General features: G+C 47.4%; 1 protein-coding gene across 1 annotated transcript in view; it reads left to right on the top strand.

The window, feature by feature from the left end:
- LOC144485351 (Fc receptor-like protein 5) overlaps positions 1-18,597 on the top strand; it is a 52,323-nt gene extending 33,726 nt beyond the window's left edge. The window contains exons 6-9 of the mRNA XM_078203548.1: positions 1,541-1,837; positions 12,706-13,002; positions 15,997-16,107; positions 17,606-18,597. Of these exons, the coding sequence (XP_078059674.1) occupies positions 1,541-1,837; positions 12,706-13,002; positions 15,997-16,107; positions 17,606-17,664 (764 nt within the window). The 3' untranslated portion in view covers positions 17,665-18,597. The remainder of the gene's footprint in view (positions 1-1,540; positions 1,838-12,705; positions 13,003-15,996; positions 16,108-17,605) is intronic.
- Positions 18,598-19,202: the final 605 nt, after the last annotated feature.

Here is a 19,202-nt window from a genome sequence, read left to right as displayed (position 1 = left end):
CTCTGGAACACTGGGCAGGAATTCACCCGTTTATACAGAGTGTGGTCACAGGGGGTGAGGTGGGGCTGGTGAGGAAGGCAGGAGGAGGGGGTGAGGGGGACAGTCAGCAGCTGAAGTGTTCTGTCACTGAGAGAGAGGGAGCTGGGGGAGCATGGTCCCGTGGCCTCACATTCTAGCCCTGTTTGGAAAGGCCCTTCCTGACCCCACAGTGACCCCCGAGTGTTCCAGTGAGAGCATTGAGGACATCACAGTGTCCGTGACCCCTCATCACAATGAGCGAGGGCCAGTTAACAAATCCAGCCATAACCATCCTTCCACATTCATTCTGCACGCTGAATATTACAATAAATCCACTGTGTGAAACTATCTGCATTGACACAACTCTTACTTAATTTGATAGACCCGATCTCCATGTCTCCCCTGTGACAGACTTGCGGGTTCAACATCCACAAATTTTAATGAGCCTCACTGTCAGTACTGAGGGAGTGCTGCACTGTCAGAAGTAGCTGTATATACTCTCGGATTTGAGTTCCATAATCCAGGCCGACACTCCCCCCGGTGCCAGTACTGAGGGAGTGCTGCACTGTCGGTGGTAGATGTTTCTTCTCTCAAAGATAATAATTCACTGTACTCTCACCGTACCTTTACAACAAAAAAAACAGTGTAACCTACACAGTAACCAGTGCAAACATGAGTGTGGATTATAAATGCAGATATGGATACAGCATCAAAGGAAGGAGGTTAAATCAAAATTCAGCAACGTGGTAACTCCCACACTCGCGGGTAACTGATGAGAAATAAAGATTTCTCGAATGTTTCCTGAATTTCTTCCTCGAATCTCTGTTGCCCGAATTGTAACACAAAGGATTGCTGTAATATTGGGGCAGAATAATTAAACACAACTGACTTTCACCTCAGAGCACAACTTTTCACAGAACCTCTCGAACATTGGTCTCTGAATTCACCCGCTGTGTATCTTACACTGACAGTTCCTAATGACTATCAGAGCCTCTTAAACATCGTTCTCACAATATTCACTTTATTGTAAATGGGGGTTTATTTAAATCCAGAAATCCTGATCATTCTTTCACCAAAATCTGAAACAGAATCAAATTGTCTCACTCCAGATTGAAGTTATAGACATGAAAATCACACCCAGGAATATTAATACAGATTTAGTTCACAATCTGGCCTTGTGACTTGTTTATCATTATAGAACAAGAAAATCTCTTTGGAAACTGTTTATGCCCGGGTCCCGGGAACCCGCACATTTAGCATGACCAATCCCCCCAACCTGGACATCTTTGGACTGTGGGAGGAAACCAGAGCACCCAGAGGGAATCCATGCAGACACGGGGAGAACGTGCAAACTCCATACAGACAGTCACCTGTAGCCAGAATCAAATCCAGGTCCCTGGTGCTGTGAGGCAGGAGTGATAACCACTGTTCTACCATTAGAATTACCAGTAATAATCTGTTTCCTACAACTCAGCATTGAATTTACAATCAATCGTCACCACTTCTCTCTTTCCAATTGCAGTTCTGAATAAACCACATTTCTGGGTGGATTCTGATGTTGCTGCTCTGGGTGGAGATGTCACCTTTAACTGTAGCAGCCCCCGCGACAATCCTGCCATTGCATTTTACTTATACAGGCAAGGAGAAATGGAATTAGTCAGCGTCAAGTCTCCTGCTGCAGACACACATTCCGTCACCTTCACCAGCAAGAATATTGATCACTCTAAAATAGGAACTTATACCTGTCGGTATGAAGCGGATGTGAATGGAAGGAACCTAATCTCGGGTGATAGTGACCCTGTAAACATCACTGTGAGAGGTGAGTGAGACTCACTGTCAATATATCCATCTGATTTTAGTAAAACGGTTTCCCTGTTTCACTTCCAAACTCTGACCTTTCCTGGTTACACTAACTAGCGCACTTAACAGTTCAAACTGCCCCGACAAGGTGAACAAATTATTCCCTCCATCCCTGTCCAATATTCAGCGGCATTGCGTTCTGAAGAGCTAAACAGATGGCTGGGCCTTTGATGTGGACCACAGCCACACCACAGAGCATTGAGAATGAATGTACACTGGGTCACCGCACCTGTGATTGGTGGAACTTCTGCCCGGTTTTTGACACAGGGTCAACATTTCATGGATGACTTCATGAGTTTTGGCCAAAAATTAGGTTATTGATCGATCGAAATTGAGCTCCCAACTTCAAAATCTGGAATTAAACGGTGGCCATTGTTGGAAAAACGCACCTGCTTCACTAATGTCCTTGAGGGAAGGAAATCTGCCATCCTTACCTGGTCTGGCCTACGTGTGACTAACAGCTGTCTCTTAAATATCCAATGAAATGGTCTGGCAAGACACTCATTTCAAAGTGCAATGAGGGATGAGCAAAAACACTCACATCCCATGCAGGAATTAAACATACCCAGTGACATATAACCCCTTTATTAGTTCCACCATGTAACTGTTGACAAAACGTGAATCAGTTAACTGCGAATATCAAAGATGTGATACAAACACGATTGAAGATCAACCTCCTCCTGTGTCCCATTTCAAATTGTACCATTTACTGTGTATTCAAAACCCTGGAACTCCCTCCCTAACAGCACTGTGGGTGTACCTACACCACACGGGACTGACTGATGTTCAATAACAATCCTGTAACATCCCTCCCTAACAGCACTGTGGCTGTACAGACACCACACGGGACTGAGTGATGTCCAATAACCTTCCTGGAACTCCCTCCCTAACAGCACTGTGGGTGTACATACACCACACGGGACTGACTGATGTCCAATAATAATCCTGGAACTCCCTCCCTAACAGCACTGTGGGTGTACCTACACCACACGGGACTGCAGTGGGTTCAATGTGGCAGCTCACACATGACATTCTCAAGGGGCAATTAGGGATGGGCAATAAATGCTGGTCCTTCCCAGCGACACCCACATTCTGTGAATGAATAGAACATAGAACATAGAACATAGAACATTACAGCGCAGAACAGGCCCTTCGGCCCACGATGTTGCACCGACCAGTTAAAAAAAAAAAAACTGTGACCCTCCAACCTAAACCAATTTCTTTTCGTCCATGAACCTATCTACGGATCTCTTAAACGCCCCCAAACTAGGCGCATTTACTACTGATGCTGGCAGGGCATTCCAATCCCTCACCACCCTCTGGGTAAAGAACCTACCCCTGACATCGGTTCTATAACTACCCCCCCTCAATTTAAAGCCATGCCCCCTCGTGCTGGATTTCTCCATCAGAGGAAAAAGGCTATCACTATCCACCCTATCTAAACCTCTAATCATCTTATATGTTTCAATAAGATCCCCTCTTAGCCGCCGCCTTTCCAGCGAAAACAATCCCAAATCCCTCAGCCTCTCCTCATAGGATCTCCCCTCCATACCAGGCAACATCCTGGTAAACCTCCTCTGCACCCTCTCCAAAGCCTCCACATCCTTCCTGTAATGTGGGGACCAGAACTGCACACAGTACTCCAAGTGCGGCCGCACCAGAGTTGTGTACAGTTGCAACATAACGCTACGACTCCTAAATTCAATCCCCCTACCAATAAACGCCAAGACACCATATGCCTTCTTAACAACCTTATCTACTTGATTCCCAACTTTCAGGGATCTATGCACACATACACCTAGATCCCTCTGCTCCTCCACACTATTCAAAGTCCTCCCGTTAGCCCTATACTCAACACATCTGTTATTCCTACCAAAGTGAATTACCTCACACTTCTCCGCATTAAACTCCATCCGCCACCTCTCGGCCCAACTTTGCAACCTGTCTAAGTCTTCCTGCAAACTACGACACCCTTCCTCACTGTCTACCACACCACCGACTTTGGTGTCATCAGCAAATTTGCTAATCCACCCAACTATACCCTCATCCAGATCATTAATAAATATTACAAACAGCAGTGGCCCCAAAACAGATCCCTGAGGTACACCACTTGTAACCGCACTCCATGATGAATATTTACTATCAACCACCACCCTCTGTTTCCTATCCGCTAGCCAATTCCTGATCCAATTTCCTAGATCACCCCCAATCCCATACATCTGCATTTTCTGCAGAAGCCTACCATGGTGAACCTTATCAAACGCCTTACTAAAATCCATATATACCACGTCCACTGCCTTGCCCCCATCCACCTCCTTGGTCACTTTCTCAAAAAACTCAATAAGGTTAGTAAGGCACGACCTACCTGCCACAAAACCATGCTGACTATCACCTATCAATTCATTACTCTCCAAATAACTATAAATCCTATCCCTTATAATTTTTTCCAACATCTTGCCGACAACAGAAGTGAGACTCACCGGTCTATAATTCCCGGGGAAGTCTCTGTTCCCCTTCTTAAACAATGGGACAACATTCGCTAACCTCCAATCTTCTGGTACTATACCAGAGGCCAACGACGACCTGAAGATCAGAGCCAGAGGCTCTGCAATCACTTCTCTTGCCTCCCAGAGAATCCTTGGATAAATCCCATCCGGACCAGGGGATTTATCTATTTTCAGACCCTCCAGAATATCCTGCACATCCTCCTTATCAACTGTAATACTGTCTATTCTACTCCCTTGCAACCCAGTGTCCTCCTCAGCTATATTCATGTCCCCTTGCGTGAACACCGAAGAGAAATATTGGTTCAATGCTTCACCAATCTCCTCCGGTTCCACACATAACTTCCCTCTGCCATCTATAACTGGCCCTAAACTTGCCCTAACCAACCTTCTGTTCTTGACATACCTATAGAACGCCTTAGGATTCTCTTTAACCCTATCCGCCAAAGTCTTCTCATGTCCCCTTTTAGCCCTTCTAAGCTCGCTCTTCAACTCCCTCTTAGCCAATCTAAAGCTTTCTAGTGCACTACCCGAGTGCTCACGTCTCATCCGAACATAAGCCTCCTTTTTCTTTTTAACCAACAAAGAAACTTTTTTGGTGCACCACGGTTCCCTAGCCCTACCAATTCCTCCTTGCCTGACAGGGACATACCTATCACAGACTCGCAGTAGCTGCTCCTTGAAAAAACTCCACATGTCGGACGTTCCCAGTCCCTGTAATCTCCTAGTCCAACCTATGTTTCCTAATTCTCTCCTAATAGCCTCATAATTACCCTTCCCCCAGCTAAAACCACTGGCCCGAGGTTCATGCCTATCCCTTTCCATCACTAAGGTGAACGTAACCGAATTGTGGTCACTATCACCAAAATGCACACCAACTTCCAAGTCTAGCACCTGGTCTGGCTCATTTCCCAGCACCAGATCCAATATAGCCTCACCTCTAGTTGGCCTGTCTACATACTGAGTCAAAAAACCTTCCTGCACGCTTTGAACAAAAACTGACCCCTCTAACGAGCTAGAGCTATAACAATTCCAGTCAATATTAGTCAAGTTAAAATCCCCCATAACAATTGCCCTATTACTTTCACTCCTAAGCAGGATTGACTCCGCAATCCTTTCCTCAACCTCTCTAGAACTTTTAGGAGGTCTATAAAAGACTCCCAACAGGGTGACCTCTCCTCTCCTATTTCTAATCTCCGCCCATACTACCTCAACAGATAAGTCCTATAAAGATATATACTTTCTCCTTCTGCCAAAAAAACCCACTCACTTCATAATCACCTGCATCGAATTTAATCTGTTGTATTTTCTCCCCATTTCCTCACCGTGTCCTCTTCATGTGTGTTACACAGAAACATAGAAACATATAAACTAGAAGCAGGAGTAAACCTTCCTGCCCCTCGAGCCGACTCCGCCATTCCTTATGATCATGGCTGACCCATCAAATTCAATATCCTGATCCCCATTTCCTCCCATATCCCTCGATCCCTTTAGCCCCAAGAGCTGTATCTAATTTCTTCTTGAAATCACACAACGTTTTGGCCTCAACCACTTTCTGTGGTGGTGAGGTCCACACATTCACCACTCTCTGGGTGAAGAAATTTCACCTCACCTCAGTTCTAAGTGGTTTATCAATTATTCTCAAACTATGACCCCCAGTTCTCGATTCCCCCACCATTGGGAACATTCCTTCTGAATCTACCCTCATCGAGTTAGAATTTTATAAGTTTTCATGAGATCACCTCTCACTGTTCTAAACTCCAGTGAATATAATCCGAACCAACTTGATCTCTCCTCATATGATACCTCTACCATGCCAGGAATCAGCCTGGTAAATCTTTGTTGCACTCACTATACAGAAAGGACATCCTTCCTCAGATAAAGACACCAAAACTGCACACAATATTCCAGGTGTGGCCTCACCAACGCTGTCTGCAGTTGCAGCATAATATCCCTATCCCGATACTCAAATCCTCTCGCTGTGAACAAAGAAGAACAAAGAACAGTACAGCACAGGAACAGACCGTTCGGCCCCCCAAGACTACACCAATCATGATGCCGGCCTGAACTAAAACCGTATGCACTCAGAACATACCTTTTGCCTTCTTTACTCCCTGCTGTAATTGCACAGTCATTTTCAGCCCCTGATTCAAGTTTCTCAATTTACACCCATTCAAATAATAATTTATCTCACTATTATTGCTCCCAATGTGTGTAACCTCACATTTATCCACATTTTACTGCATCTGCCGTGTATATGTCCAGATACTCAGTCTGTCCAAATCACGCTGAAGCATCTCTGCATCCTCCTCACAGCTCACCCTCCCATCCAACTTTGTATCATCTGCAAATTTGGAGATAATCGTCTCTCTTCCGAATCATTAATATATAATGTGAACAGCTGGGGTCCGAGCACAGATCCCTGCGGAACCCCACTAGTCACTGCCTGCCAATCAGAAGAACATAACAACATAAGAAATAGGAGCAGGAGTTGGCCATCTAGCCCCTCGAGCCTGCCCCGCCATTCAATAAGATCATGGCTGATCTGATAGTGGTTTAGTTCCACTTACCCGCCCGTTCCCCATAACCCTTAATTCCCTGATTGATCAGAAATATATCGACCTGTGACTGAAACATATTTAACGAGGTAGCCTCCCTGCTTCAATGGGCAGAGAATTCCAGAGATTCACTACCTTCTGAGAGAAGAAGTTCCGCCTCAACTCTGTCCTAAACCGACTCCCCCTTATTTTGAGGCTCTGTCCTCTAGTTCTTGGTAAATCGGAAAAAAAAGATCCATTTATGGCAACTCTTTGCTTCCTATCTGCTAACCAGCTTTCTATCCATCTCAAGATATTACCTGCAGTCCCATGTGCTTTAACTTTACACAGTAATTGTTATGTGAGACCTTGTCAAAAGCCTTCTGAAAGTCTAAATAATCCACACCCACTGATTCTCCTCGGTCAACTCTACTCGTTATATCCTCAAAGAATTCCAATATATTTATCAAGCATGATTTCCCCTTTGTAAATCCATGCTGACTTTGTCTGATTATACCACTGCCTTCAAAATGCTGAGATACAAAATCCTTGACAATAGATTCCAGCAACTTCCCCAGTCCCGACGTTAGCCTCACTGGTCGATAGTTCCTTGTTTTCTCTCTCCCTCCCTTTTTGAATCGCAGCCTTACATTGGTTACCCCCCAATCTGTAGAAACTATTCCAGAGTCCAAACAATTTTGGAAAATAACTGTCAATAGATCTACTATTTCTCGGGCCACTTGTGTAGGTTCTCTGGGATGAAGATTATCAGAACCTGGGGATTTATCCACCTTCAATCCCATCAATTTCCCCAAAAACATTTCGCTATTGATGCTGACTTCCTTCAGCTCCTCACTAAAACTTGTTTCTCTCAAACCTTCTGGAACATTATCCATGTCTTCCTTTGTGAAGACTGAAGCAAAGTGCAAATTTAACTCCTCGGCCATTTCCTTTCTCCCCGTTACAAGTTCTCCCGTTTCTGGCTGTAAAGGGGCTGCATCCGTTTTTGTCAATATTTTTCTCTTTACAGACTGATGGAAACTTTTACAGTCGGACCTTATGTTCCCTGCTAGCTCACTTTCATACTCCATTTTTCCCTTCTTATTCAATCCCTTGGTCCAACTTTGCTGAATTTTAAACTGCTGCCAATCCTCAGGCCATTGCTTTTTTTTGCCAATTTGTCTGCTTCTTCCTTGAATCTGAGACTCTCTCTAATTTCCCATATAAACCACGGTTTGGCCACAATTCCCTCATCCTCTTGCACCAAACAGGAATAAACAGTTCACCTGTTTGTTTCTGAAATGTCTGCCATTGCCTGTCCAAAGTCTTTCCTTTCAGGAATGTTTCCCAGTCCATCATGGCCAACTCATGCCTCCTATCATCATAGTTACCTTTATTGAGACTCAGGACCCTGTTCTCAGAATCAACTACATCACTATCCATCTTGACAAAGAATTCTACCATATTATGGTCACTCGTCCCCAAGGGTTCTCTCACACATAGGGCCTGATTTTACCATTTTCATTCTAAGTGCTGAATCTGGGCGTAATTGGATCCGACTTGGAGATCTGCTTTCAGGCGCCCCCGCCCCCCCCCCCCCCCCCATACGCACTCAGCCTGAAAAAAAAATCGCAGGTCCCATTTGCGCTGTGGGCGGGGCTTAGTGCGCCCGGAATGATCGGAGCTTTGAACGGCGCATGCGCAGTTCGAAAAAGATTTGAGAAAGCGCGCCCATGTCAGTTCGCTCCTGGGCCGCAGAAAGCAGAGAAAGCGGCCCAGGAGAGACAAGCGGGAGTGAGGGTGCACACACCCATCACTGTCCCCCTTATCCATCCCCCCGCTGCCCACAACATGACTGTCCTCCTTATCAATCCCACCGCTACGCACACACATCACTGTCCCCCTTATCCACCCCCCCACTACCCACACACATCACTGTCCACCTTATCCACCCGCCCCCGCTTCCCACACCCATCACTGTCCCCCTTATCCACCCCCCCCACTACCCACACCCATCACTGTCCCCCTTATCCACCCCCCCCACTACCCACACCCATCACTGTCCCCCTTATCCATCCCCCCGCTACCCACAACATGACTGTCCTCCTTATCAATCCCACCGCTACGCACACACATCACTGTCCCCCTTATCCACCTCCCCAATACCCACACCCATCACTGTCCCCCTTATCCACCCCCCCAATACCCACACCCATCACTGTCCCCCTTATCCATCCCCCCGCTACCCACAACATGACTGTCCTCCTTATCAATCCCCCCCGCTACCCACACACATCACTGTCCCCCTTATCCACCCCCCACTACCGACACACATCACTCTCCCCCTTATCCACACACCCCCCACGACCCACACACATCACAGTCCCCCTTATCCACCCCCCCCCCACTACCCACACACATCACTGTCCCCCTTATCCACCCTCAACCCCGTGACCCACACACATCACTGTCCCCCTTATCCACCCACACCCCACTACCCACACACATCACAGTCCCCCTTATCCACCCCCCCCACTACCCACACACTTCACTGTCCCCCTTATCCACCCCCCCCACGACCCACACACATCACTGTCCCCCTTATCCACCCCCCACACTACCCACACACATCACTGTCCCCCTTATCCACCCCCCCACTACCCACACACATCACTGTCCCCCTTATCCAACCCCCCACTACCCACACACATCACTGTCCCCCTTATCCACCCCCCCTACCCACACACATCACTGTCCCACTTATCCACCCCCCACTACCCACACACATCACTGTCCCCCTTATCCACCCTCAACCCCGTGACCCTCACACATCACTGTCCCCCTTATCCACCCACAACCCCGCTACCCAAACACATCACTGTCCCCCTTATCCACCACCCCACTACCGACACACATCACTGTCCCCCTTATCCATCCCCCCACTACCGACACACATCACTGTCCCCCTTATCCATCCCCCCACTACCCACACACATCACTGTCCCCCTTATCCACCCCCCCCCGCACTACCCACACACATCACTGTCCCCCTTATCCATCCCCCCACTACCGACACACATCACTGTCCCCCTTATCCACCCACAACCCCGCTACCCAAACACATCACTGTCCCCCTTATCCACCACCCCACTACCGACACACATCACTGTCCCCCTTATCCATCCCCCCACTACCGACACACATCACTGTCCCCCTTATCCATCCCCCCACTACCGACACACATCACTGTCCCCCTTATCCATCCCCCCACTATCCACACACATCACTGTCCCCCTTATCCACCCCCCTGCTACCCACACACATCACTGTCCCCCTTATCCACCCCCCCACTACCCACACACATCACTGTCCCCCTTATCCACCCCCCTGCTACCCACACACATCACTGTCCCACTGATCCAGCCCCCCACTACCCGCACACATCACTGTCCCCCTTATCCACCCCCCCACGACCCACACACATCACTGTCCCCCTTATCCACCCCCCCCTACCCACACACATCACTGTCCCCCTTATCTACCCCCCCCACTACCCACGCACATCACTGTCCCACTGATCCAGCCCCCCACTACCCGGACCAATCGCCACCCCTGCCCTCCCTTCCCCCCACCGATTGCCCGCAGGGTGGCAGTGCCCCCACCAGAGATCCATCTGCCAAAACCCCCCCCCGAGATCCGTCTGCACCACCCCACCCTCGCCCCCCCCCGCCTGAGATAAATCTTACCCGTCTCCCTCCTCGCCCCCCCCCTCGCCCCACACCCCCCCCCCCTAACAATGATCTGGCCTCACTCATTCCCCCCCAGAGAATGGTCTGGCCTCACTCACACCCCTGCCCCAGAGAAAAATCTGACCACCTCCTTCTCCCTCCCCACCAGACAATGATCAGCCCTCCCCCTCCCCCCCACCAGAGATACATCCGACCCGCCTTCTCCTCCCTCCCCGCCCCTACCCCACCACCCACCCCCCCTCCGACCAGACAACGATCTGGCCTCACTCCCCTCCCCCCCCCCCCCACCAGACAACGATCTGGCCTCACTCCCCTACCCCCCCCAACCAGAGAATGATCTGACCCACCTCCCTCCTCCCCCCACCACTGACCTTAGTCAGAAAGCCGTTGGAAGCTCTGAACACGCTCTTCAGAGGCTGGAGCACCCGATTCAGACTTTTATTCAGCAGGTCCATGATGGCGCGGTTCCGGATTGGTAAAGCGGGGAACGCTGATAGAGTTGGGCGGGTAGTTCATTCATTCAATTTCAATGCATGCAAATGCGTTTTGGGCGCAAATCGAATCGCCGCCATTCCCAGGTTTCGGTCAAGTGGCAACCTGCGTGGAGGTGGGCGCGGATCGTGTTAATGGCCTCTCACCCGACTTTGCCACGTTTTCGCGCCCAAAAACGGGCGCGACGCAATGGTAAAATCGGGCCAACTAATTATTTCTCATTGCACAACATCCAGTGCAAGATGGCCTGCTCCCTTGTTGGTTCCTCAACGCATTGCTCCAGAAAACCATCCCTTATACACTCCAGAAATTCCTCCTCTATTGTACTGTAACTAATTTGACTCTCCCAATCTATATGCAGATTGAAGTCACCCACAATAACAGATGATCCTTAAACACAGACACCTCTGATTTTCTGTCTAGTGATTTTTCCAGCATTACTGAAACAGTTTAGTGGTCTGTAGACCACCCTCACCAATGTGTTTTTGCCGCTTGTTGTTTCTTAACACGACCCGTACAGATTCCACATCATCTCTGCTGATATCTTTGCTCAATATTATATCAACATCATTTTTTATCAACAATGTAACTCCCCCTCCTTTTCCTTCTGTCTGTCCTTCCTTAACACTGAATAACCCTCAATGTTTAGTTTCCATTCCTGGTCACCTTGGAGCCACATCTTCGTAATGCCAACTATATCATAGCCCTTTACAGCTATCTGTGCAACTAATTCATCCAGTTTGACAAAACATTAAGGTGAGCACTTTTAATATTTCTTTTCCTTTTCCTCCTATATTTTACTCGTTCCTTATCTGACTCTGGCCCTGGATTTCTCTGTTTCTCACTCTCTTTATTCTCCATCCTGTCTTTTCCTCTTGTTCTGAATTCCCCCGGTCAGAATCCTTGCGACGGTTCCCATTCCCCTGCCATATTAGTGTAAGCCCTCACCAACCTCTCGAGCAAGTACCCCCTCCGCCCCTCCCCCTACCCCCCACCCCCCCAAGGATATCATTCCAGACCCTGCCCAGGTGTAACCCAGTTTGGACAGGTCCAACCTCCCCCAGAATGGATCCTAATGCCCCAGGAATCTGAAACCCTCCTCCTCACACCATCTTTTCTGCTCCGTGTTTATCCGATATATCCTGCTGCCTCTACACTGACTGACCCGTGACACAGGGAGTAATATTGCAGCGTTCATATCCTCCTCACTACATTCTCCAGCCTCCTGACATCTGTTCTCATTTCCCAATTCTGCCGTTTTACAGAAATTCAGGCCAGTAATAATCTGTTTCCTACAAATCAGTCAGCATTGAATTTACAATCAATCGTCACCACTTCTCTCTTTCCAATTGCAGACACGGGGAGAACGTGCAAACTCCATACAGACAGTCACCTGTAGCCAGAATCAAATCCAGGTCCCTGGGGCTGTGAGGCAGGAGTGATAACCACTGTTCTGCCATTCGAATTACCAGTAATAATCTGTTTCCTACAACTCAGCATTGAATTTACAATCAATCGTCACCACTTCTCTCTTTCCAATTGCAGTTCTGAATAAACCACATTTCTGGGTGGATTCTGATGTTGCTGCTCTGGGTGGAGATGTCACCTTTTACTGCAGCAGCCCCCGCGACAATCCTGCCATTGCATTTTACTTCTACAGGCAAGGAGAAATGGAATTAGTCAGCGTCAAGTCTCCTGCTGCAGACACACATTCCGTCACCTTCACCAGCAAGAATATTGATCATTCTGGAATAGGAAATTATACCTGTCGGTATGAAGCGGATGTGAATGGAACCAGGCTATCCTCGCATGATAGTGACCCTGTAAACATCACTGTGAGAGGTGAGTGAGATTCACTGTCAATATATCCATCTGATTTTAGTAAAAGAAGTTCCCCGCTTTACTTTCGATCTCTGACCTTTCCTGGTTACAGTAAGTAGATCAAAATGCCCTGACTAGCTGAACATGGTGTTCCCTCTACACCTGTATAATATTCAGAGGCATTGCATTCTGCAGAGCTAAACAGATGGCTGGGCTTCTGATGTGTGCTATGGAGATGCCAGCGTTGGACTTGGGTAAACACAGCAAGAGTTTTAACAGCACCAGGTTAAAGTCCAACAGGTTAATTTGGTCGCTATTTTTCCGAAAGGTCATGGTATTTGCTGTCAAATAAACCTGCTGGACATTAACCTGGTGTTGTTAAAACTCTTACTTCTGTTTGTCTACCACAGCCATACCAATGAGCATCGAGAATCGAAGGTGCACTGGCATCTCAGCAGCTGTGATTGGTGGAATACCTGCCTGGTAGTTGGCACATGGTCACCATCTCATGGAGGAGTTCGAGCTACAGCCAAAAACATTTACTGCTCTCTCTCTCACACACACACACACTCTCTCTCTCACACACACGGACTCTCTCTCTCTCTCTCACACACACACGGACTCCCAAACACTCCCTTTCACATACACAGACCCCTCTCTCAAACACATCACCCCTCTCTCACTCTCACACACACTTTACTCTCAGCCTCTGAGGTTCAGTCCCATATTCGCTCCCCAGCGCCCATTCCAAATCCCACTCTTCATCGCACTCCACCTGTCAACTCTTGTCCAATCAGAGGCTGGCTTCTCCGGTCAAACAACTCCCTGGCGTATTTTAAACTTTACTGATGTTCCTGTCCTGCCGCGGACCCGCTGGGGAGATCCCCATGGAGACGCTGTGTTCCCAAGACCCCAGTTCAGAAACCCCTCTGGGAGAGAATCTCACAGGTTCAACACCCTCTGGGTGAAGACATTTCTCCTCATCTCAGACCTAAATGGAGCTGCCCCCTAATTCTGAGAGTGCGACCCCCTCATTCTAGACACCCACCCCTCCACATCAGCCAGAGGAATCAACATCCCTACATCCAGCCCGGTCAGAATTTAACACGTTCCAAGAAGATAAACAGAGGGAATGCTAATTTTAATCATCAGTAACAGAAAACAAGCCCCCATAATGAAATGAAGAAGTTGATCAAACGATTGGACAAATGAGGAAATGAATGAACCAATCACTGTGGGTGAATGGGGAGAATAGATGAAAATCTATTGTTCTCTGTCAGTGTGAGGACAAAACCCTTCAGACACACCCAATGGTTCTGAGCTGTTACATGACTGGAAGATGGAGAGATAAATTACAGCATGGAAGGAGACCATTCGGCCCATCCTGTCCATGCCAGCCCGAGGACAGCCAGCACATCATCTTCTGCCTGGCATTGCAACTTGCTTTGCAATACTTGCAGAAGAAGCCGTGAAAATAGGAGCAGGAGGAGGCCATTCTGCCCTTCGAACCTGCTCCTCCATTCATTATGGTCATGGCTGATCATCCAACTCAATAGCCTGAACAGCCTTCACCCATATCCCTTTGATCCCCTTCACCTCAGGAACGATATCTAACTGCTTCCCGAAAACATGCAATGTTCTTGCATCAGCTGCTTCCTGTGGCAGTGAGTTCCACACATTCACCACTCTCTGGATGAAGACATTTCCCCTCAGTTTTGTCCCCAACTACCCCGTATCCTCAGACTGTGATCCCTGGTTCTGGACAGCCCCGCCATCGGACACATCCTTCTTGTATCTACCCTATCTAGTCTTGTTATCCAGTTTGAATCTTCTCGGTTTCTATGAGATCCTCCCTCATTCTTCTGAATTCCAGTGAATATACTCCTACCTGACTCAATCTCACCTAATCCGTCAGCCCTGCCATCTCAGGAACCTTCTCTGCATTCCCCCAAGAGCAGGAACATCCTTCCTCAGATAAGGAGACCAAAACTGCACACAAAATTCCAGGTGTGGTCTCACCAAGGCCCTGTATAACTGCAGCAAAATATCCCTGCTCCTGTACTCGAATCCTCTCGCTATGAAGCCCAGTTTATCATTTACCTTCTTCACTGCTTGCTGCACCTGCACGCTTACCTTCGGTGACTGGTGTACGAGGACACCCAGGTCATCGTTGTGCAATTAGGATCGGAACAAAGGTTTTGGTGAATCATTGTGCATGGTGAACTTTGAGAGTGTTTGTTAACGCTGATGAACAGGTTGATTTCAGGCCATGGATTAATACAGATGCCGTCCCGCTCCTCCTTCACAATCCTTTTTTTAAACTGAATTCCATAAGCCTCACAAACAAGCATTTATTCCCCATCACTGACTGAGCTGCTCGGCCAGTTGGAGGGTGACTCACAGTCACCCACATCGCTGGGTTCTGGAGGCTCAGGGTGACCAGGTCAAGGAATGGTGGCGCGTTTCCTACCCCTCTGGACATCTGCCAACCAGATAGTTTATTGTTTTGTCACAGTTCAGAACTTTCCCCGTCACCAACACCAATATCAAACTTTCTATTTTGTTTTGGGGTTTAGTCTGAATTAAATGAACGCTCAGAGCTTCCGCAGGAGGGATTATAAATCTCCCCATCGCTCTATCATTAATCTCGGCCTCAGGATTATGTGAGGACTATATTGTAGAGCGGATGATGCAGAGAAATACAGGGAGAGAATAATGTCATCACAGAGTGAACCATAGAAAGAAAGAAATGTTGCAGCACATCCATTCGGCCCATCGTGTCCAGGCCAGCTGGAAGACCCAATCTTCCCAGTGCCACCTTCCTGCATCGGCCCATAGTCCTGTCACTCACCGCAAATACCATGCAGAAATGTCAATGGAAATCTCACCATGTTCCCCCTATTTGTGAAGGGGGCAGGTTAGGTCGGGTTACAGAGTTTGTCAGACTAGACTTCCTCGTTTGAAGTTGAACATTTCCCCACTCACTCTCTTCAATTCATCCTCCTAATTTTACAGCTTCCTATTCAATCCCAATCCGATTGGCTGTGGCTGTGCTGGTGACGTTTGGAATCGTCATCATCCTGGGAATGGAGTTTATCCGGACTGAGGGAAAGAAAGATTCTGCAGGTAAACTCCAATCTTCAGATAGATTGACTGGTTCCCTCTGGAAATTAGTGAAGGAATTGCATGTTGGTTTCCATCCAATAAGTATCCAGTCTTCATCATGGTGACACGGTGGCACAGTGGTTAGCACTGCTGCCTCACAGTGCCAGAGACCTGGGTTCGATTCCTGGCTTGGGTCTCTGTCGGTGTGGAGTCTGCATTTACTCGTGTCTGCATGGGTTTCCTCCGGGTGTTCCAGTTTCTTCCCACAGTTCAAAGATATGCAGGTTAGGTGGATTGTCAATGCTAAATTGCCCTTTAGTGTGCAAAGTCGTTTAGGTTAGTGGGACTTGTGGAGTTTATATGTGGATAGGCCCTGGTTGAGGTGATCTGTTGGAGAGTCGGTGCAGACCCGATGGACTGAATAGCCTTTTTATGCATTGTGCGGATGCTATGATTTATGGATTCTATGGTCACTGGAAGCTGTGTCTTTGAACTAGGGTAGTCCAGAGTCTGAAAGTTCAGGCGATATTTCCTCCATCCTGGTCACAGCAAGAGAGGCGATAAAGAGGTGACTGATACCAGGGAATTTCCAAAACGTGCAGACATTGTGTGTGTCCATGATATGCACAATGGCCTCTCCCCACATTCCTTTCATTGATCTGCACCAGTCACCTCAGATATCGATTTCACTTCATCAATATTGAAGAATCCAGCTGCAATTGCCACTTGCGACAGAAACCTGAACATTTACACATCAGCCCCATTCCCACTAAATAGCCACATTGTTTAATCCCTTTCAGATTTAGTCACAATGTCGTCTGAGATACATTTCCACCAGGTACCACAGCTGGAACTGTATTTATTCAAATCGGGCGGTTTAAACCGGGACAAACACTTGTCCCCAACAGGGGCTGTCACTGCTGTAACATTCACTGAATCAATCCCCTCTCCCCAAATACAAAGAGTTTGATCCAATTCAAGCAGCAACTTCTGTCGCTGGTGTTGAAGCATGAATAGAAAAATACACACAGACTGACTCAGCAAGTGAGGGGGGCGGGGAAGGGGTTAACAATATTGACAATTAGAAGTTCACACAAATGCAGGAAAGGATAAAACATTTCATTTGCTGTAGATATATCTTGATGCCGTTTCTACCAGGTTAATGAATATAAGCTGCTTCTCGATGCAGAAAGTGACCGTGTTCTCAGGAATACAATTAACTCTCAGAGCGCCCTCTCATTGCCTGAACCCAGAACTCTGTTATCACATTGACATTGTCTCACCGAATGGGAAATGACCAGATAACTGTTTACCAAAGTGAATAGTCACACAGGAATCTGGCTGAAAAACGTGCAATCTGATTGTTTCGCTTTTAAAAACGATTCATTGCGGCTCCGGAAGGTTTGTTTTAAATAATTTATGCCGATGTAGTCTATTCTGACTGGAGGATATGAGAGAGAGAGAGTCCATCACTCACTAAACAGCATTATTGATGGACATTTACCCTCTCATTTCACAGGTGCCCACGCTGATGGAGTTCATTGTGTAGTAAGTGGCCATGAAGAGACTTCAGTGTGAATGCACTGTGTCGAAGATCTTACACAAGTCTGGCATTTTCAAACAGAATCGAGATTATTATTCCATAAAACTGCGACAAAACATTTCCCCAGTTTAGCCAGGAATTGTCACAATGTCTCTGCCTCCTGTATTGCTAGTTATCTGTAAGTGTGCGTCTGTCAGTGAGTGTGTGTATATATGAGTGTCTGTGAGAGAGCGTGAGAGTGAGTGAGAGAGGAATAGTGTGTACGTGTGTGTGAGAGAGAGAATGTGTGTATACTTGTGAGAGAGAATGTGTGTATACCTGTGAGACAGAATGTTTATGTGTGTGTGTGAGAGAGAGAATGTGTGTGTGTGTGCGAGTGTGTAAAAGAGTGAGATAGAGAGATAGTGAGTGTGTGTATATATGAGTGTGTGTGTGGGAGAGAGTGTGTGTTTGTGAGTGTTTGTGAAAGAGAGAGATAGAGAGATGGTGAGTGTGTGTGTTTATGTTTGTGTTCTGTCAGTCTCACAGATGGGATTGGGACATATCACTATCTGGTTGGTTTTTGACACGGCAATAATCCAGATCCTATCAGTTCTCCATGCTTTTCACTGTTGAAGACTTTTTTAACCACGGTGAACCGAGGGGAGCAGAACCTCCTCGGGCTGAAAGACTCACTGAATGTATACAGGAAATATTACATGTATCTCAGTTGTACTGAAGCACCTCGCAGTGCAACTTTTTCTATGTAGATAACCTTTAAAATACCTTTACAACATTTGTAAACCATTGTAAAATGTCTGAAACATTTCCTTGATTGTATTGAAACATCTCAGAGTGTTACATGATCTTTGTCATAAGCCCGAATATTCTTGCTTCCTGTGTGATGGTCATTCTGTATTGTTTGTAATGTTCTCACAGATTTATCAATAAAGGATATCTTTGGAAATAAAATACTACAGAATCCCTTCATCTGGGCTCCTGGTTGTTCTTATCCGGGGGCAGAACCAGCCAGAATGCAGGGCCAGCCAGACTAGGGGTCACACACACCTTTACCAATCTCACCCCGAATTGAGAATGTCAGAATCGCAGACACACTTTACCAAAATCCCCCCTAGTGGAGGATGTCAGAATCTCTCGCTCTCACACACACACACACACACACAAACATCTTTACCATTCGATCCCCTAGTGGAGAATGTCAGAATCACACACACACATCTTTACAACTCTACCATCTAATGGACAATGTCATAGAAATCATAGAAACCCGACAGTGCAGAAGGAGGCCATTCGGCCCATCGAGTCTGCACCGACCACAATCCCACCCAGGCCCTATCCCCACATATTTACCCGCTAATCCCTCTAACCTACGCATCCCAGGACTCTAAGGGGCAATTTTTAACCTGGCCAATCAACCTAACCCGCACATCTTTGGACTGTGGGAGGAAACCAGAGCACCCAGAGGAAACCCACGCAGACACGAGGAGAATGTGCAAACTCCACACAGACAGTGACCCGAGCCGGGAATCGAACCCGGGACCCTGGAGCTGTGAAGCAGCAGTGATAACCACTG

Source organism: Mustelus asterias, unplaced genomic scaffold, assembly GCF_964213995.1.
Source record: "Mustelus asterias unplaced genomic scaffold, sMusAst1.hap1.1 HAP1_SCAFFOLD_188, whole genome shotgun sequence".
In the NCBI taxonomy this organism is placed as follows: domain Eukaryota; kingdom Metazoa; phylum Chordata; class Chondrichthyes; order Carcharhiniformes; family Triakidae; genus Mustelus; species Mustelus asterias.
This window is presented reverse-complemented; position numbering and strand designations above follow the sequence as displayed.